The sequence below is a fragment of the Microchirus variegatus genome (genome assembly GCF_963457635.1).
Source record: "Microchirus variegatus genome assembly, chromosome: 9".
NCBI lineage: Eukaryota > Metazoa > Chordata > Actinopteri > Pleuronectiformes > Soleidae > Microchirus > Microchirus variegatus.
This window is the reverse complement of record NC_139810.1, coordinates 15872300-15888720: the sequence shown is the minus strand read 5'-3', so window position 1 is coordinate 15888720 and position 16421 is coordinate 15872300. Positions and strand designations below refer to the sequence as shown.

At 42.7% G+C, this 16421-nt stretch overlaps 1 protein-coding gene across 1 annotated transcript in view; it reads left to right on the top strand.

The window, feature by feature from the left end:
• bsna (bassoon presynaptic cytomatrix protein a) overlaps window positions 1–16041 on the top strand; it is a gene marked incomplete at both ends in the record, with an annotated part of 111174 nt that extends 95133 nt beyond the window's left edge. The window contains 10 exons of the mRNA XM_083894792.1: window positions 262–303; window positions 794–961; window positions 1252–1508; window positions 2952–3888; window positions 7340–9839; window positions 10667–11167; window positions 11959–12299; window positions 14555–14648; window positions 15581–15712; window positions 16001–16041. Of these exons, the coding sequence (XP_083750918.1) occupies window positions 262–303; window positions 794–961; window positions 1252–1508; window positions 2952–3888; window positions 7340–9839; window positions 10667–11167; window positions 11959–12299; window positions 14555–14648; window positions 15581–15712; window positions 16001–16041 (5013 nt within the window). The remainder of the gene's footprint in view (window positions 1–261; window positions 304–793; window positions 962–1251; window positions 1509–2951; window positions 3889–7339; window positions 9840–10666; window positions 11168–11958; window positions 12300–14554; window positions 14649–15580; window positions 15713–16000) is intronic.
• Between the last annotated feature and the right edge of the window lie 380 nt (window positions 16042–16421).

The following is a 16421-nucleotide window of genomic DNA, read 5'->3' as shown; positions in this document are numbered from 1 at the left end:
ATGCATGAGCATGCCTTTCGCCTGTAACTTATGATGATATAAACCCATGATGCTCAAGTTTTGTTTATAAAGTGGTTTTATGTTCCATGTGTTGACTTATTTATAGAAGTAAAATATATTCCATAATGTTGTAAACACTTAGGAATATAATGTTCAGTAAACATTTGAATTTCATGCATTGCTCACCTCCTTATACACTTGTGGAGATGTTATAATAGCTAACAGGAGAGCTAACATGGCAATTTTCCTCTTTTTTGATAGAACAAGCATTTGAAAATCTTTCAAGTTAACTCGGTTAAACAGGTGTGGTAGCCTTTCTTAATAAGAATGAACTAGAGATGGAATGCTCAATATGCATCTCATAGCCTAACAGGCTGAACCGCTGACTCCTTATTTGCTCCAGCCTGCCATTTAAGCAACAGAAATGCATTAAATATGTAATTATGAGCATCATGCGACTGGAAAACACAATGACCAGCACACGCTGCACTTTATGTTTCACTTCCATTCTTGTAATCACTTCCAACTTGGAACCATTATCAAAACTAATCCATCAGCTTGAGAATAACTTCATGCCAAATCCAACTTCAAGTCTTGCAATTTAATTTGCATTGGTGAAATGTGACTATCAAGTATAAAACAAGATATCCAAAAGTCAACATCCTTGTTCTCTCTCGTCTTTATTTTCTCTCTCTCTCTCAATTTCTTTTATTTTTCACATGTTGTCTTTATTTCCTTGTCATGTCTCTATTGTCCACTTTTTCCTACCCCTCTTTCCACCAACTCTTTTTAGGTTTTGCAGCAACAGCAGCACGAACGTGAGAAACAACTTGTTATCCAGAGGGAGCAGCTGGCCCAGCAGAAGTCCCAGCTAGACCAGATCCAGTCTTTACAGCAGCAGCTCCAGCAACAGCTTGAAGAGCAAAAGAGACAGAAGACAGCTGCAGCTCAGAGTGTGCAGGTAAGGGGAGTAAATATTATTGTAGATATCCAACACAGCAAGTGGTATGGCATCCCCTGGCATTGATGCTGAAGCTTTTGCATGTCAGCAGAGAGTGTACAAATACAGACGCATGCTCTTAATACCAAATTACCAAGCTCCTAATACCAAGAGTTATTTGTTGTTGTAATTGTTATTTTTACTTTAAAGCAAGTTGTATGCAGTGTTTTCCACTCATCAGGCTTGGTGAATCAATGATCTGTGAGTGGGCAAAGTTTAAGCACCTATCAAACTTTTTTTTTTTTTTTAAGCTGGATGTAAACGGACAGCCCCTGCACCCCTACATTGACTCTCAGATGGGCTCCCGTTCCCTTCCCAACTCCTCATCAGAGATGTGTCTGAGAAGCCAGGAGGAGCACATGGAGACCAGGAGTAACATCAGGAAGCACAGCTCTATGACCAGGCTGAGCAGGGACATCTTGGATGGTGATGGTGTGATCTTCTACAGCTCCCCCCGCAGGATCGTGGACAGCTGTGTGCAGACAGATGATGAAGATGGGGAGGAGAGGTAAAGATATGTGTGTGAATGAGTGCAGTGGTAGGGTCAATAGAAAGTACATCTGTTTTTAGAGAGCGGTGAATGGTTTATATTTGTATGGTGCCTCTGTGGTCTAGATGACAACTGAAAGCTGTTTACACTACAGTTTTGCAATTCACTCATTCACACCCACATGCATACAGCACATCTATTTGCAGGGTTTTTTTTTATATTACACTTATATCATAGTCATTCACAGACTGCTGGTACAGCCACCATTAGCAATCATGTAGACAAGCAGAGCTGTAAAATGAACCCTGACCTTAATTTTGGAAGATGTCCAACTCTACCACTGAGCCATGTCTGCCCTGAAAGTGTGTATGTGTGTACGTACATTATTGTGAGGACCCAGAAACTTATAAACCACTGGAAGTAAACTACAATTTTGCTGGCTGTAATAACTGAATACAATTTCACACAGTTATGCAGGCAAATAACTGGTATCCAGTATTTACACTGACAGATATGGAGAGTATCTGAGAAAGGATTTGAACATTATTCTCACATACAGACAATAATTGTCTACCCAGCAAAAATAATATTCAAACTCAATTGTCACTGATTGTGACTGAATTTTGTTTTATGTGTACAGTGTAGACATCATGGCCCGTAGAGCCAAGTTTAAGCAGACTCTAAAAGCAGAACTTCACCAAGACTGTGTCACTTCCTGTTGCGGAGAGGTATGCTGTTTCCAGCTTGAGGATTGTATATAAATCCAGAAAAGGGTATTTATGCCAGGAAGTTAAATCTTACTGTTGCAGATACTCGACAGGATTTTGAAGGGAGCCACTGGTTGTACTTGGAGGTTGTGTAGAAAGAAGAGACGTAGAAAATCTGGCAGAGACATCCTTAAAGCGGCTGTTTTTTAGTGTGTATCTGCGTCATTACCTTGTTTACGAAAGCCCTGAAGGCTCAAAACACACAGTTCAGCCATTGCTTAGAACGCTGTGTTTTATTGTAATCTTTGGCTCAGCGCGATCTCCCTTCTGGTATGAGTAGCAGTGCATCCACCGTTCCAGAGGGGGGAGCTGCGCTTCTGAGAGCAGGTGTGCTGAATGTGTCACTTCCGGGTACTGGCCAATCACAACACACTCTTTCTTCTGGGTGTGAGATTTCAGTCTGAAATATCGCGGCTGAGGACAGCGTCAGAAAAGAGAGATTTCTATCGGCTCGTTTACAGCAACTCGGAGGTTTTTGACCATACAAACAAGTTAATGTATGTAAGTAGACATCCATAACTAACATATTATGTGCAACAGGACCACTCTATGTGAGCTTTAAGAGGAGCTTCCTTAATTAGCTTAATGAGATGCAGGTGTGTAAGCAGGGAGCAGGAACCAGACTCCACCCTGGAGGAGGGATGTCCAACCTGTCTTCAATCCTTACTTTTTTTTATCTTCTCTTAATCACCAGGTATATGATGCGTCATCGCACCCGCAGGAGAGGTCGCAGTGTTGACTGCTCGGTCCAGACAGATGACGACGACGAGAAAACTGAGACAGAACACCCGGTCCGCCGAAGACGCTCGCGTTTCTCCAGGCACTCTGAGTCTAATGCCGCTAGCAACACCACTACCACTACAACCAGTACGGCTTCTGACACAAAAACAGACACATCCAAGATGGTATCTACCAGCATTGCTGTCCAGACCATCAGGGAAATGTCTTGCCAGACAGAAGTAGAGCACCTAGGGAGAGTCTCCCCAGCAATCCATGTGACAGTACCAGATCCAAATAAAGTAGAGATTGTGCACTACATCTCTGGTCCTGAGCGAACCCAGAAAGGACAGTCTCTTGCATGCCAAACTGACCCAGAAGCCCAGTCACAAGGTGTTGTAGCTCCACAACTTAGTGTACCAACTACAGTCAGTCCTTATTCTTCCTCCACCAGTAGTGGAACACAACAATCCAGTGCATCAGACCTTCTGACCCAGCAGCGCCAGCAGCAGCACATTGCAGCAAATGCAGCCAAGTTTGAGCGACGACGCCCTGACCCACTTGACATTAACTACCAGCAGCACAACCACCTCCACAACGAGTCCATCTCCAGCATCATCCGGCAGCAGCAGACAAATCCCAAATCTCAACAAGTCCTCTACTCTCCTGTCTCCCCGGTGTCCCCTCACCGCCTGCTGGAGACTTCTCTGTCTAGTGAGCGGCTGAACAAGGCCCATGTCACACCACAGCAGAAGTCCTACACAGCTGAGTCCCCCCAGCGACACCCATCTATGCCCCGACCCATCAAGAGCACCCAAAGATCCATGTCAGATCCTAAGTCCCTTAGCCCAACTACAGATGAACACACCAAAGCCAGGCTGACCCTGTATCAACAACAAGCACTTCAGAGCCAGGTAAAGTCACTTAACTCATGCTGTTATTTGCATCCATTAAAAGATAAAATGAGAAACAATTAGAATGAACATGGAGCTACTGTGAAGATTGTACTATGTTTAACATCAAGTTTGCAAAGAATATTTTTGTTATGAGACACATGCATTAAACATAGGCCTTATAGAAACCATCTTTTAACAAACACAAACCATTCAAAAGTATTTGACAATACCACAATTCACCAACCGTTATAGTTGTGATGTTTCATGTTGTGTCAACAGCAAATGTACTTGCATTTCAGTTCCTATAAATGAGTGAAAATGAGATGTAGTCATTTCACCATTACTTCAAGTGTTTATCAAGAGAGTAACATTTACTGACACATGCAGGAAAAAACAAAATACTGTTTGCTGTTAGACATACAGATACTGTATATTTTAACACACGCATGATGAGGTCAGTTTTTTCTGCAGAGGAGTGTTTTATTTTGCTACCTGGAAAATGTGCCACTTAATAGCAATCAGACCAGGCACAAGCATACCTGGCTTTTAAAGGGAATAAGAGATGATATGTGAAGCAAAAATCAACCATGATTAATTAACTGCAACACTTTTGACCCATGCACCTGGTGCTGTAAATTTTCCACCCTTAAAGGAGGAGATGAACATGTCTTAAATGCATGTGCACAGTCAAAAACAAAACATAATTCACTTACAGCTGATGTGGTAAACTGGCAAGTACAAGTCCAGAGAGGAGGTTCATTTCCAAGGTTCAAGATCATACATTTGAGAAACAAATATAGAAGTAGAAATATAGACATATTATAAAATAAAAACATATTAGGTTGTTGATTGGATGGGGCGATAGTTTGACTTACTTTTATGTTGTTCCGTGTCAAAACTTGGCAAAGGTATAATTTCATAGGCCTCTACAGGACAATGCCTTTCATTCTATTTTCTCAGTTTTTATTTTGCGAGTGCATTCATGTTTTATGTGAATGTTATGATGACTGATTCTGTTTGTTATGACATTTTCATATTTTATGATTGTTTTGTTTTCTATGTTGTTTAGGGCAAGCAGTCTATTAGATTTTCCCCCATTCAAATTTACTACAAATGCCAAATAACAAACCAAAACCCCAAATATGCAGTATTGGTTTTTCTTTGATTCTACATATTTCATCAAAGAAAGGTGTTCAACATTTTGCCCACTTACAACTAACTCAGTTTGAGGACTTCTCAAGGTAGACTGCAAGTGTTTCTGCCTGTTCATTTTACTCTTTGTAGGTTGATAATGATGATGATATTCATTGGTGATCATCTGCTAGATGTATGCCTCTGTTTATCCATGATAAGGACATCTATGAATTAATTTGATAGATTATGGCATAGCAAAAAGTGTACTTCTGTGATTTAATTGCTACTTCAGTGTCTGTATTGGCTTATTTATCTATAAAGCAGAAGCTATACAGCTACAAAATGACAGTTGTCCACATGAAACCTATTACAGGAAACATGGTGGTAAACTTCAGAACAGGAGCTCAGATTCTTATGGGTGACTTTATTACTGGTTGCAACATGGCTGAAGCTAGTCCATGGCTGAAGCTAGTCCCAGATGACTATGAATAGTGGGGTACAACTTGGGCAGGTCACCAGGCCATAGCAGGGCCAACATCCAGAGACAAACTAATTTAGACTCTGTATGATTTTAATGTAATTCCCAATCGTTATGTATTTTGACTGTCGAGGAACTACCCAGAGAATATTTAAAGTACTGTGCAAAAGTTTCAGGCACCACCAGCTCTGTTGTTTTTTCTGTCTGTCAAATTATGTGATCATTGGAATTTGGAAGTAAGTGATGTGTCTTAAAGCTTGTCTTACATATTAGCGAGCTGTCAATCAGTTTAACTCATGCAACATGTGTATGTAATGCTCAAGCATGTCTTGAATAAACCTAACGTAATAGACGTTTTTCTACCGCAGATATTTCTTTAAATGAAATAGTAGGACAAACACAGGATTTACCAGTAACATTAATTAAGGTTCCACTCCAGTATTGACAGAGCTGTGTTATCGTTCAAGTGTAAGGGTGGAGCACGCTAAATACTTGACACCTGTAGGCCTAAGACTTCCGCACAGTACTGTATATATATAAATATATATCAAGTTTTAAGCTCACCTCACTTTCAGACATGACTGCAACTATTTTGTTCTGTGGTCAAATATATCAAAGTGATGCTTCTATAATTAACTACATTTTTCCAATACTTCACTACTGCTTGCAAGATCAATTGCTGATGTATTGGATTAGAGCCTCTTGATTAATATGCGTCATGGTCTACCTTCCACATCAATATTGAGTCATTGTAGTTATGTGAATGCTGAGAAAAAAGAACTCCTTTGTTAATATAGATTTTTTCATATTATAAAATATTCTCTCCTCCAATGCTGTGAAGTCTCAAGGGCATGTTTTCACTGCCCACATGCTTGGATTATATGATTAATAAGGTCCTGAGGGGATCAGCCCGACATGATGAACAACACAACATGATCTATTTCCAAATGCTGTGACATATATAAAAAAGAAAAGATTAACTAAGACATGCATTTCAGAGCAAGCTAGAGGCAAAAGCAGTCCACAAGTCAAGGCCAAGAAAACTAATTCAACAGAACAAAAATGCACAAACATATTATTTGTAAGTTAATTTCCATATATATAACTGCACCAGAAAATCATGAAACTGTAATATATGAATGCATTTTAGTAAAATATGGATATACTGACAGCTATCTTTCAATTGTTTTATTTAAAAAAATATTCCACATGATTTCATTTGTTAGATTGATTGGTAGAACAGTGTTATTGATTGATTTTGTATTTGTGTCTTCTAACACAAATCCACCTTTGTTTCCTGTTGTCCTTGTCTCTGTGTCTATTTGTGTCTCCTTTGTCTTCTGTATATAATCCTACCGTTGCGTCCTCTTCTTGTTTTTATGTTCCTTGACCTTTTTTTTCTCTTTGAGTTTCCCTCTCTTCTCCCCTCCCTTTTCTGTTCATTTCAACCCAACTTCATTTGAATTAACCTCCCTCTACAATATTTCCTTTTCTCTACCATTTTTTCTTTTACTAATTTTATTTAATTTTATATGTTCACATCATCCCCCTTTTATCACTTCATCCTACTGCTCCCCTTGCAACGATTCATTCTTTTTTTTTAATCCTAAATCTTTTAATTCATGTCTTCTTCCTTCATCATGAACATATTTTGTCTTGGGCCATCCAATTATCCCTGTTTGATTTCCAAAAACACATCTCATTTTCAACTTTTCTTACACTGACTTTTTTTCCATCTCACATTTCTTTTTATTTAACTTGCACTCTGTAATCACATTAATCACTCTCTACACTCCTTTGTTCTCCAATCCATTTTGTTCCATGCTCCCATCGCACCCTCCCTGTCTCTGTCTCCAGCTGGCAGCCCTTCAACAGAGCTCACTGCTTCGAAAGGTCAAGCGAACTCTGCCCAGCCCTCCTCCAGAGGAGACCGCTGCATCAGCTCATCTGCCCATGATGACACCTGCCCTTCAACAGGTCTATCTGCCCTCCGTGCCCAGCCTCAAGCCCAGCTCTCGGTCTGGCCTGGCAGCTAAAGCCAGCCTCCTCAAAGACCTCACTCATGAGCTCAAGGCCGTGGAGCAAGAGTCAACCAAGTTGAGAAAGCAGCAGGCTGAACTGGAGGAGGAAGAGAAGGAGATTGATGCTAAACTGAGATACTTAGAGCTGGGAATCCACCAAAGGAAAGAGACATTGGTCAAGGAGAGGGAAAGGAGGGATATTGCCTACCTGAGGTGTATGGGGGATGCAAGGGACTATATGTCTGACAGTGAGTTGAATAATCTGCGTTTAGCAGCAGCTGCTGTATCACATGAGACCAATGGGCTACTGACAACAAGGCCAAGTACTGCCCCCCTCAGCCAGTTCACTGGTGATCTCAACACAGCAGCCCAGTACCCACCAACCTCATCTTTCCTCTCTTGTCAGTACCCCCAGAGCCAACCTGCAGCACCCACTCAACAGTCAAGTGTGCCATACCAGTCTGCAACATTCAACCAGCCTCCCTATCCAACAGTGTCTCAGTCCCAGGCATTGCCACAGCCTACACCCCTCCAAAGCCACATCCCCCCTCCAGGACCTGCTTACCAATCTCAAACCGCATATCCTTCCCACACCTACCCCCAACCTCAGCCCCCATACCCCCAGACAGACATAGGGCTACCAGCTGCACCTCAGCCTCAGCCAGGGCAGACAGGTTTTGGGCCTGCACCACCAGGTCAGCCTCCATACCCCACCCACAGCTCACCATATCCCAGTGCTGTGTCCTACCCCAGCCAGAGCACCCCATACCCTGTGCAGCCCCAAGCTGATATCCTGACTGTCCATCCTGGAAGACCGAGGCAGACTTCACTAGCTGATCTGGAACACAAGATGCCCACCAACTATGAGACAATCAGCAACCCGACAGTTGTGGTCACCACCACAGCCCAGGATGCTACATATTCCAGTGCAGCTCCCGCTTATGGTCAGTACACTGGAACAACTACCATGGCCAGCTCCTATGGGCCCTATGGCTCAGCACCAGTCTCCAGCAGCTATGGTGGGTATGCCACTGTGCCACCCAGCACTTATGGACAATATACTTCAGCTGCAGTTAGTTCATATGGCCAATATACCACAACCACTGCTAATACTTATGGCTACACTACCACCACAGCCAGTTCTTATGGACAGTACACTTCGACAGTATCCAATGCTTATGGGCATTCTGTAGACAGTCCCTCAACTTACAACACAGCAGAGGGGATGTACGGGGCACCTGGCTTAGAACAAAACGTCCCAAGGAACTACATGATGATCGACGATGTAAGCGAGCTGACGGCAAAAGACGGGCTGGGCACGACGACAGTGGACATGATGCATCATGGCAGCAGTGGGCGATATCCAGGTGACATCCACAGCCACAGCGGCACCATTGGCAGCACAACGCGTGGGGGAAGTGGCAGTTCCTCGTATGGCAGGGCACCCGAGGAGGAAGCAGCGATGCAGGAAGAGCTGTACGACCACCATGGCAGGGGTAAGAGCAGCTACAGACACGGACCTCTAGGGGGCAGCAGCAGCAGCGTGAGCTCTAGCATGGGTGGGGGATCCTCCTATTACTATGACTACGACTACAAACATGGCAGCATTCGCTCCGGGGTACAGAAACCTTCGCCATCCTCCAGAAGCCTTATGGCTCCTGCTGTCATGTCCTCCAAGCGCAGCAAGCACAGAAAACTGGGGAGTATGGAGCAAAAAATCTCCAAGTTTTCTCCCATTGAGGAGGCTCGGGATGTTGAGGCAGACCTGGCCTCCTATGCCTCAGGAACAGGTGGGACATACTCCTCTTCCCACATTCGAGGGCGCCAGCTGATTGAGGATTATGGCTTCAAGAGGAGTGCTTTTGATGTTGGCAGTGGCACTACTCATGGCAGTCGATACTGTGGTGCGATGGTGGATGACGATGATCGAATTTACTACACCTCCACTGGCCGCTCTCGTTCCACTGGCTATGGCATGGACAAGATCTCAGCCAGGGACTACTCTGGTTATCGAAGCCGATCCTATGAAAGGGATGATCGATCCTACCGATCCAGCTATAGCCAGGGGCGCCACCCAACCCGACAGTACTCTGAAGAGGAGAGTCCCCTCAGTCCACTGGGAAGGTTCATGGGTTCTGGTCGATCGTCAACCTTAGGTCCCAACCCATATGACAGTCGCAGCAGTAAATATCCTTACTATGACGGCCAGTATGGTTCAAGCCACTCGCTGCCAGATGTACAAGACCACATACGGGACCTTCCCAGGACACATGTCTACAAATCGGATGATACATACATTATAGACGATTATTATTGTGCTGTGTCAGACAGTGAAGGTAATTGTGGGAGATGAACGCCCTCCTACTACTGCCCCCTCCGTTTATCTAAACGTCCCCCACCCACCCAGAGGCTAGGCTTAGCAAAGAAAAAGAAAGACAGTGATAGCTGTTGCATGCTAATGTTTTCTTCTTCCTAAGTCACTTGGAGCTCTCTTATCAGTGGACTGCTGTCTGTCTGTCTGCCTGCCTGTCCGTACTTCCGCCTGTTCGTCCAATCGTCTGTCTGTCCAGTACTCGCATGGTTCTTCGACGTGGTCGTTTTCTTCGTTCGCTGCACTGATTCACTTGAAAGGTCTTCTTTGCACGACACAGATGCATTGTGTTGTCTTTACAGGGTTTTACAATTAATTATGTCTTTGGTATTATATATGTTTTCATTTATGTATCGTTTACACTGCAAAACTGTCCCTCACAAACAATTTTGTCTAAGCTTTACTTTTCAAAGATATAAGAGGAATAATTGCCTCACTGAAATAGTCATACTCATTGCATCAATAATTTGGGAAGGAAAACTGCTCTTTTGGAGGGCAGTTGTTTGGAAGCTGAAAATAATTTGAGCACCAAAACATCTGCCATAATGGCCAGTTTAGCAGTGTTTGTTTTATCCTCTATAGTCTTTAATGTGTCAAGGCATTATGGCGTGTATTTTGCATGGATGTAAAACCTTTTATTTTTATTTTCTGCCTTTCTTTCTGTGTCTTCTCCTTCCTCTTCCTTTCTTTTGCATGCGTTTGGTCTTCCTGTCTCCTTTCTAGTCTCAGCCTGCATGCCGCTGTCTCCAAACGACATGGAGATTGACTGTGATCTGCTCTCGGTTTCCAAAGCCTACCATCTGGGCCAGGAAGAAACAGACTGGTTTGAGAAGCCACGCTCCAGCTCTCGACACTACGGCAGCAGCAGCCACTCAACTGGGAGAAGCCGGCACGCTGTCAAACATACCTACCATGATTATGATGAGCCTCCTGAGGAGGACCTGTGGCCCCAGGATGAGTATGGCCATGGAGGGCGACACTCTACGTCCCGTGATCACAGGCAACATGGTACCTCTAGTCGTCACTCAACCTCGTCACGTCATTCAGATGAACCACGGTCCTCAAGGTCAACCAAGGCACACCCCAAAGACCCATCATTGAGACATGACCCATCAGGAAGATCTTCTTCCTCAGGAAGGCGCGGCGAATCAAGGTCAGGGGGGTACCAAGGTTCTGACTACTCACGGGATCCATCTGGACACCATCACGGCCAGCGCTCCTCCAGACAGGGAGATCCACACAGATCCTCACGCAGCAAATCCCAGCCACTTGACATGCAGGGCCAACCAGCAGGTACACAAAACATCCTTTCACCTAACATCAGGTTTACATGAGTGCAAAGTTATTATTACTATCCAACTACGTGTTACCTGAACAGTAAATCAATACAATTTTAATTGATTTTGCAACTCTTCAAAGACAACAAAGGTATGATGTACAGTACATTATACATCTCTCTCTTAATTTAATGTCTGTCTGTGGGTTTGTTGATCGCAAAACTGTCCAACTGTGACTATATGCATGGTCTCTTCCTGGTTATCAATTAGCCAGTCAGATTATTGCCGATAAGCTGTCAGTCATGCAACTACTACAAGATTTCAATCTGTATAGGAAATTTTAATCACTAAATTTCCCTTTAAAGACAACTCACTGTTGAATACCAATGGCAGAAATATTTAATATCCCTTGTTGAGGGATTTGATGTTCTTTGACAATCAACTGTCTCCTCAGGGATCAACAGTTTTTAAATTAACTGCAGTAATTGTAACTTATCAGAGGATCACCATGGTTGTGTTTTTGGTAGCAAACTCATTAAATCCTGTTTTGATCTTTGCTCATGACATTTGTGGTATGTCATTCTCCTTTATATTATTGCTTCTCCTGGCTAATGCTACAGTATTCAATCTAATAGAAAAAACAATTCCTGATATAACGAATACTTGTATCAGCTTGTAAAACCTGTAACATATAGTTCATATATGTCAAACTCGAGGACTGTGGGGCCAAACCTGGCCCCAAATACAGTATTAATTATCCAAATAATATGTGAAAAATAAGTGTTAATGGCCCTGTCCTCCATTCAGGCTCCTCCAGGTCTGGTAGCAGCTCTTCACGTGTTCAGGGCCCAGCTGGTGGGCCCACAGGATCAGGACGACAGGGTGTTCCTGGTTCTCAAACAGATGGGGGAACAGGACAGAGGGCCCAGCTCCAACAACAAGCTCAGACATCAGCTGCAAGGCCAGGTCAGCCTGGTGCCTTAGCAACAACTGGCCCTCAGCAGCAGGCCCCAACCCAGGGTCAAGGCATGGGCATGGGCATGGGGCAGGGCCAGCCTAAGCCAGGTCAGATGGGACCAGGTGGCCCAGGTGGACCCATGGGGCAGAACAGGCAGACAGGTCTGGCAGGAACCACGCCAGTCACGATGGTGAGTAAATATTGTTAATACAAGACAAGTTATATAAAGAGTTAGACAAGTAGGATGCTGATATTATTTTAAACAAAAAATAGTATGTTCTATTTTAGAGAGCATTTCAAACTCCCGTTCCTTTGTAAGGGGGCACAAAAAGGATGTTTAAGTCCTGAGACTGACCTGCAGAGAAACAGGTTGAATAATGCAAAAAAGCCTTGCAAATGTGAATGTCCTCCACTGGACTGCACCTAACAGGACCTATAGATTGCCACTGGGTGGTATAAAAGCTATACAATGTGTTCTATAGAAAAAAAAAGAGTTTAATGTGAATAGATCTCTGGTTCACAATTGGGCCAACATTACAGTTCCTCTTCCAACTTTATCAAAGTCACACGCTTCAAAAATTCATCGTTTGTTCAACACAAAATCAAGATTTGGTAAGAGAAGTTTTTTTTAACTCTGACACAGCAGAGTTTAACATAAAGGCACTTCATCAGAATCACTTCACTTTACAGGAAAATGCTTTAGTTACAAACATAGGACAGATGAATGTCAGGAATGATTTCCTGTGTTGCTCAGTGGTGCAGTCTGTTGCTAAACAAGCTCCTGTAGCTGATCAGCACATTGTGGAGAGGGTGTGAAGGAGAGTCCAATATTTTTCCATATCTATCTAGACAAAATTATCCTCTCCAACACCACTGTCAAGAGTCCAGTTCCTCTCTCACAACATGGCAGGCCTTCCTGATGATCTTTTTGAGTCTGTTAGTGTCCTTCACCCTCAGGCTGCTGCCCCAGCATGATGTCACTGGCCACTACAGACTGATAGAACATCCTCATCCTCAGCATCAGTCTGGTGATTGAAACAGATCACAACATTTTTTTTATGGCCGCCAATGAGACACAGTTGCTATCACTATGTCATGTAGAAGCTGTGAAGTATACTGCCAGAGAAGAACCCAAAAGCACAACAGAGGCAAAGAAGTCAACTCACAGGAGCGCTCAGTTCAAACAAATCCAAATAACGGCGTCAGAATCCAGAGGGCAAACTACAAACAGGTCAGCTCAGGTAGACTACAAAACTAGAAATGCAGGGAGCGCAAAAACACAAGACAATCTGGCAGAGGTAAGGTGAAAGTGAGCAGATATAGAAACAGGGGAACTAATGAGCTGCAGGTGAGAAGAAGGAGCATGGAACAACAGGTGAGGCCAGTGAGCTGATTGCATAGGAGGGCAGGATCTGAAATCACAGGACAGTTGTGATCGGGCATTAAAACGATCAAAAAACTTTAGGCATTGTGAACCATTATTCAAAATGATTCATAACATGCTTCCACTGCTGAAAGGCTTTCATGATTTCCATATTGCTGCACTGAAAGCAAATTGAAATAATTCATACGAGTGCGATATCAAGTTCTTCTGAAATGATTCTGAAAGCTTCATTGTGACAGGAAGCCATAAACAGTAAATGTAAATTCTGACATGGGCAATTATTCAGCCTGCACACTCTCTCACTTTTGCACCCTCATGTTCGGTCCATTGTGTAATTAAAAGCATTGATTAAGTGGCTCTAAATGTAAAATGCTGCACTCTGCGTGATAAGGCATCGCGTCTGTTTTGCTGCGGCTAAACTAAACCGGAGTCTGTGGCAAACAAATCTAGAATTATGTATTATGATAAACTGGTAAGAGTCGTGCATCTGTCTCATCAGGTTAATTTCATAAAAGAGAAATGTAAAGAAAACAACACTAGTAAAAATACATTAGTAGTAAATACAGAGAAATGTACCATATCATCACATGTTCACACGGTAATAACTAATTGTGATGGTTTCCATGAAGCTATTCTCTGGTAGTGCAGTAACAGTATCATGTGCAGTGTTTATATTATGTGATCGTCCTCATATCAAGTGTGCGAGTCCCTGTTTACTGGCCCATTCTGGCCCCAACTGGCTGATGGCAGATGTGTCAACATACTTACCTGCTGCATTAATTCAATATTTCACTCCCCCATCTTAGATATTTTAGCCATAACCACCTATAATTTACATAGAGAAGGCACTGTGAAAGGAGGAGAAATTGGTAACTTCTCTGAGCATCTCTCACTCAGTCGTCCTTGTACCAAAAAATAACACCTCTGTGAATCGTTTTCATGATTCACCAGATTCCCCTGTCTTTCATTTCAAATGCTCCACTGTAAACGAGGGTAAACACTGAGACGTTTGTGCTTTTCTTCACATTCTTTCTCTTTTTTTCCTCCATCTTTTTCTGCAGACCAAGATCGACACGCCCCCTGTGACAGCTATTGGAGCAAAGGCAGCACCTGTCATGGCCTCAAAAGCTGCTCAGCCCCCACTCACAGGCATAGGTACATGCACACGCACACACGAACGCACCCCCATGTTTTGCCAGCTGCAAACCACTGTGTCTGAATTATGTAACTGCTGTGTGCTGTCTCATCTAAGAGATTAATATTCAAATAATCCCACATTGGAAAACACAGGAGGGAGGTTTCGGATGCCTCCTTGGTCATTAATGATCAAATATCGATGTTCTTTTTGGCATGTTGGGTTAACCCTCTGAGACCTGAGCCTCAAAATGTCCATCTGGACTTTTATTTGCGTATTTAACCATAAAAGGGCCAGCCAATGTCCTGTGAGTATTTTTGCCCATTTTTCCAGAATAGTTTTAAATATCTGGCAGTTATTTACAATTTACTGCATGTTAAAATAGTGTTTTAACAATTTTGAATGAAGGAAAACAAAAAGTTTTATTTGAAAAAAAAAAAAAAACTAATATGAACATGAACACCATATTTTTTTTTTTCCAACTCTCTCCTCTCTGGTGAGAAAGACGCTGATTCGCCAGCTTCCTGCAATAGCGAGAGTAAAATTACTGTAATAACCACATGTTAGTTTTGACTTTTTCAACTTTTCAGGTTTTTAGAAACCGCTGGAATTTCCCCACAGAAAGTGTTGTGTAACTATGGTTATGCAAAGTGCACTTGCGCAAACGTGGCATCTACGATTCACTCGGTGTTAAAGTTGAAAGCGTCGGAGAACCTATGTAGTCCTCAGTTAGAATCAACACTCCAAATGCACTGAGTTTGTCTACTGTGTGCGGCCTCCAAAGAGCTGACTCGAAAAATGAAAATAATTTCTGCCAAATGAAAATAATTTCTGCCCAAATTTTACACACTGGACTAAAAATGTTATCATAAATAAAGAAAGAAATGCTAACACGAGTGTGATATTTTTTGTCTTTCCCTTATTTCGTCTTCCACTGACTGTTTGTGTCCAGGCTCCAAGGCAGCGCCGAGACCAGGAGGCATTGGCAGTGCAGCAGCAGGTCAGCCGGGCATGGAGGGAGACAACGTGTTTTCCAAGATCCTGCCAGGAGGAGCTGCTGAGCAGGCTGGCAAACTGGGAGAAGGTATAACAAACTGTGATATATATACAGATAATCAATTATAATAATATACTTGATGATATTTGTACTGTATACTGTAATGATTGACAAATGCCAAATGTTAAATGATGGTAAACAAAATGTAAAGTCCTCAAAATAATGTATTAAATCAATTCCTTAAGTGCATTCCAGATAAAAAACCAAAGTGTAGTAACAATATTTCAAGGACCTGAATGCTAACAAATCTTTTTGTCAAGTTTCTCACTTCACACACCGCATTAACTCGTCCTTTTCCTGTCCACTTTTCTGCAGCTATCACCGGTTTTGGCAAGAAGTTCACCTCTTTCTTCTAAGGTGCTAAGATTAAGGTAGGTATTTTCATTATCAAAGATAATCCAAAAAGGATTGGGCCCAAACACACAAAAAATATATTTATTTTAATGGAGGCTGATTCAAACCTCGAACATTTTTTTTGTCAAGAGTTGCGTTTTTTGTATAAGTTTGTGTTCATTATTCCCCAAAAAACTGTACAATGACTGTACAACTGAGGACACAGACAAGATCAAAGCCCCTTTTCCATCTATGGTCCCAGCTCGCCTCGCCTTGACACAGTTTAGGTTGTGTTTCCACTACAATATAGTACCTCCTCAATGTGGGCGGGGTCGTAGGGGCGATGGTAGCTCAGTGGTAGTGCAAGTCGTCTTTCAACTCGAAGATTGTCGGTTTGATTCAA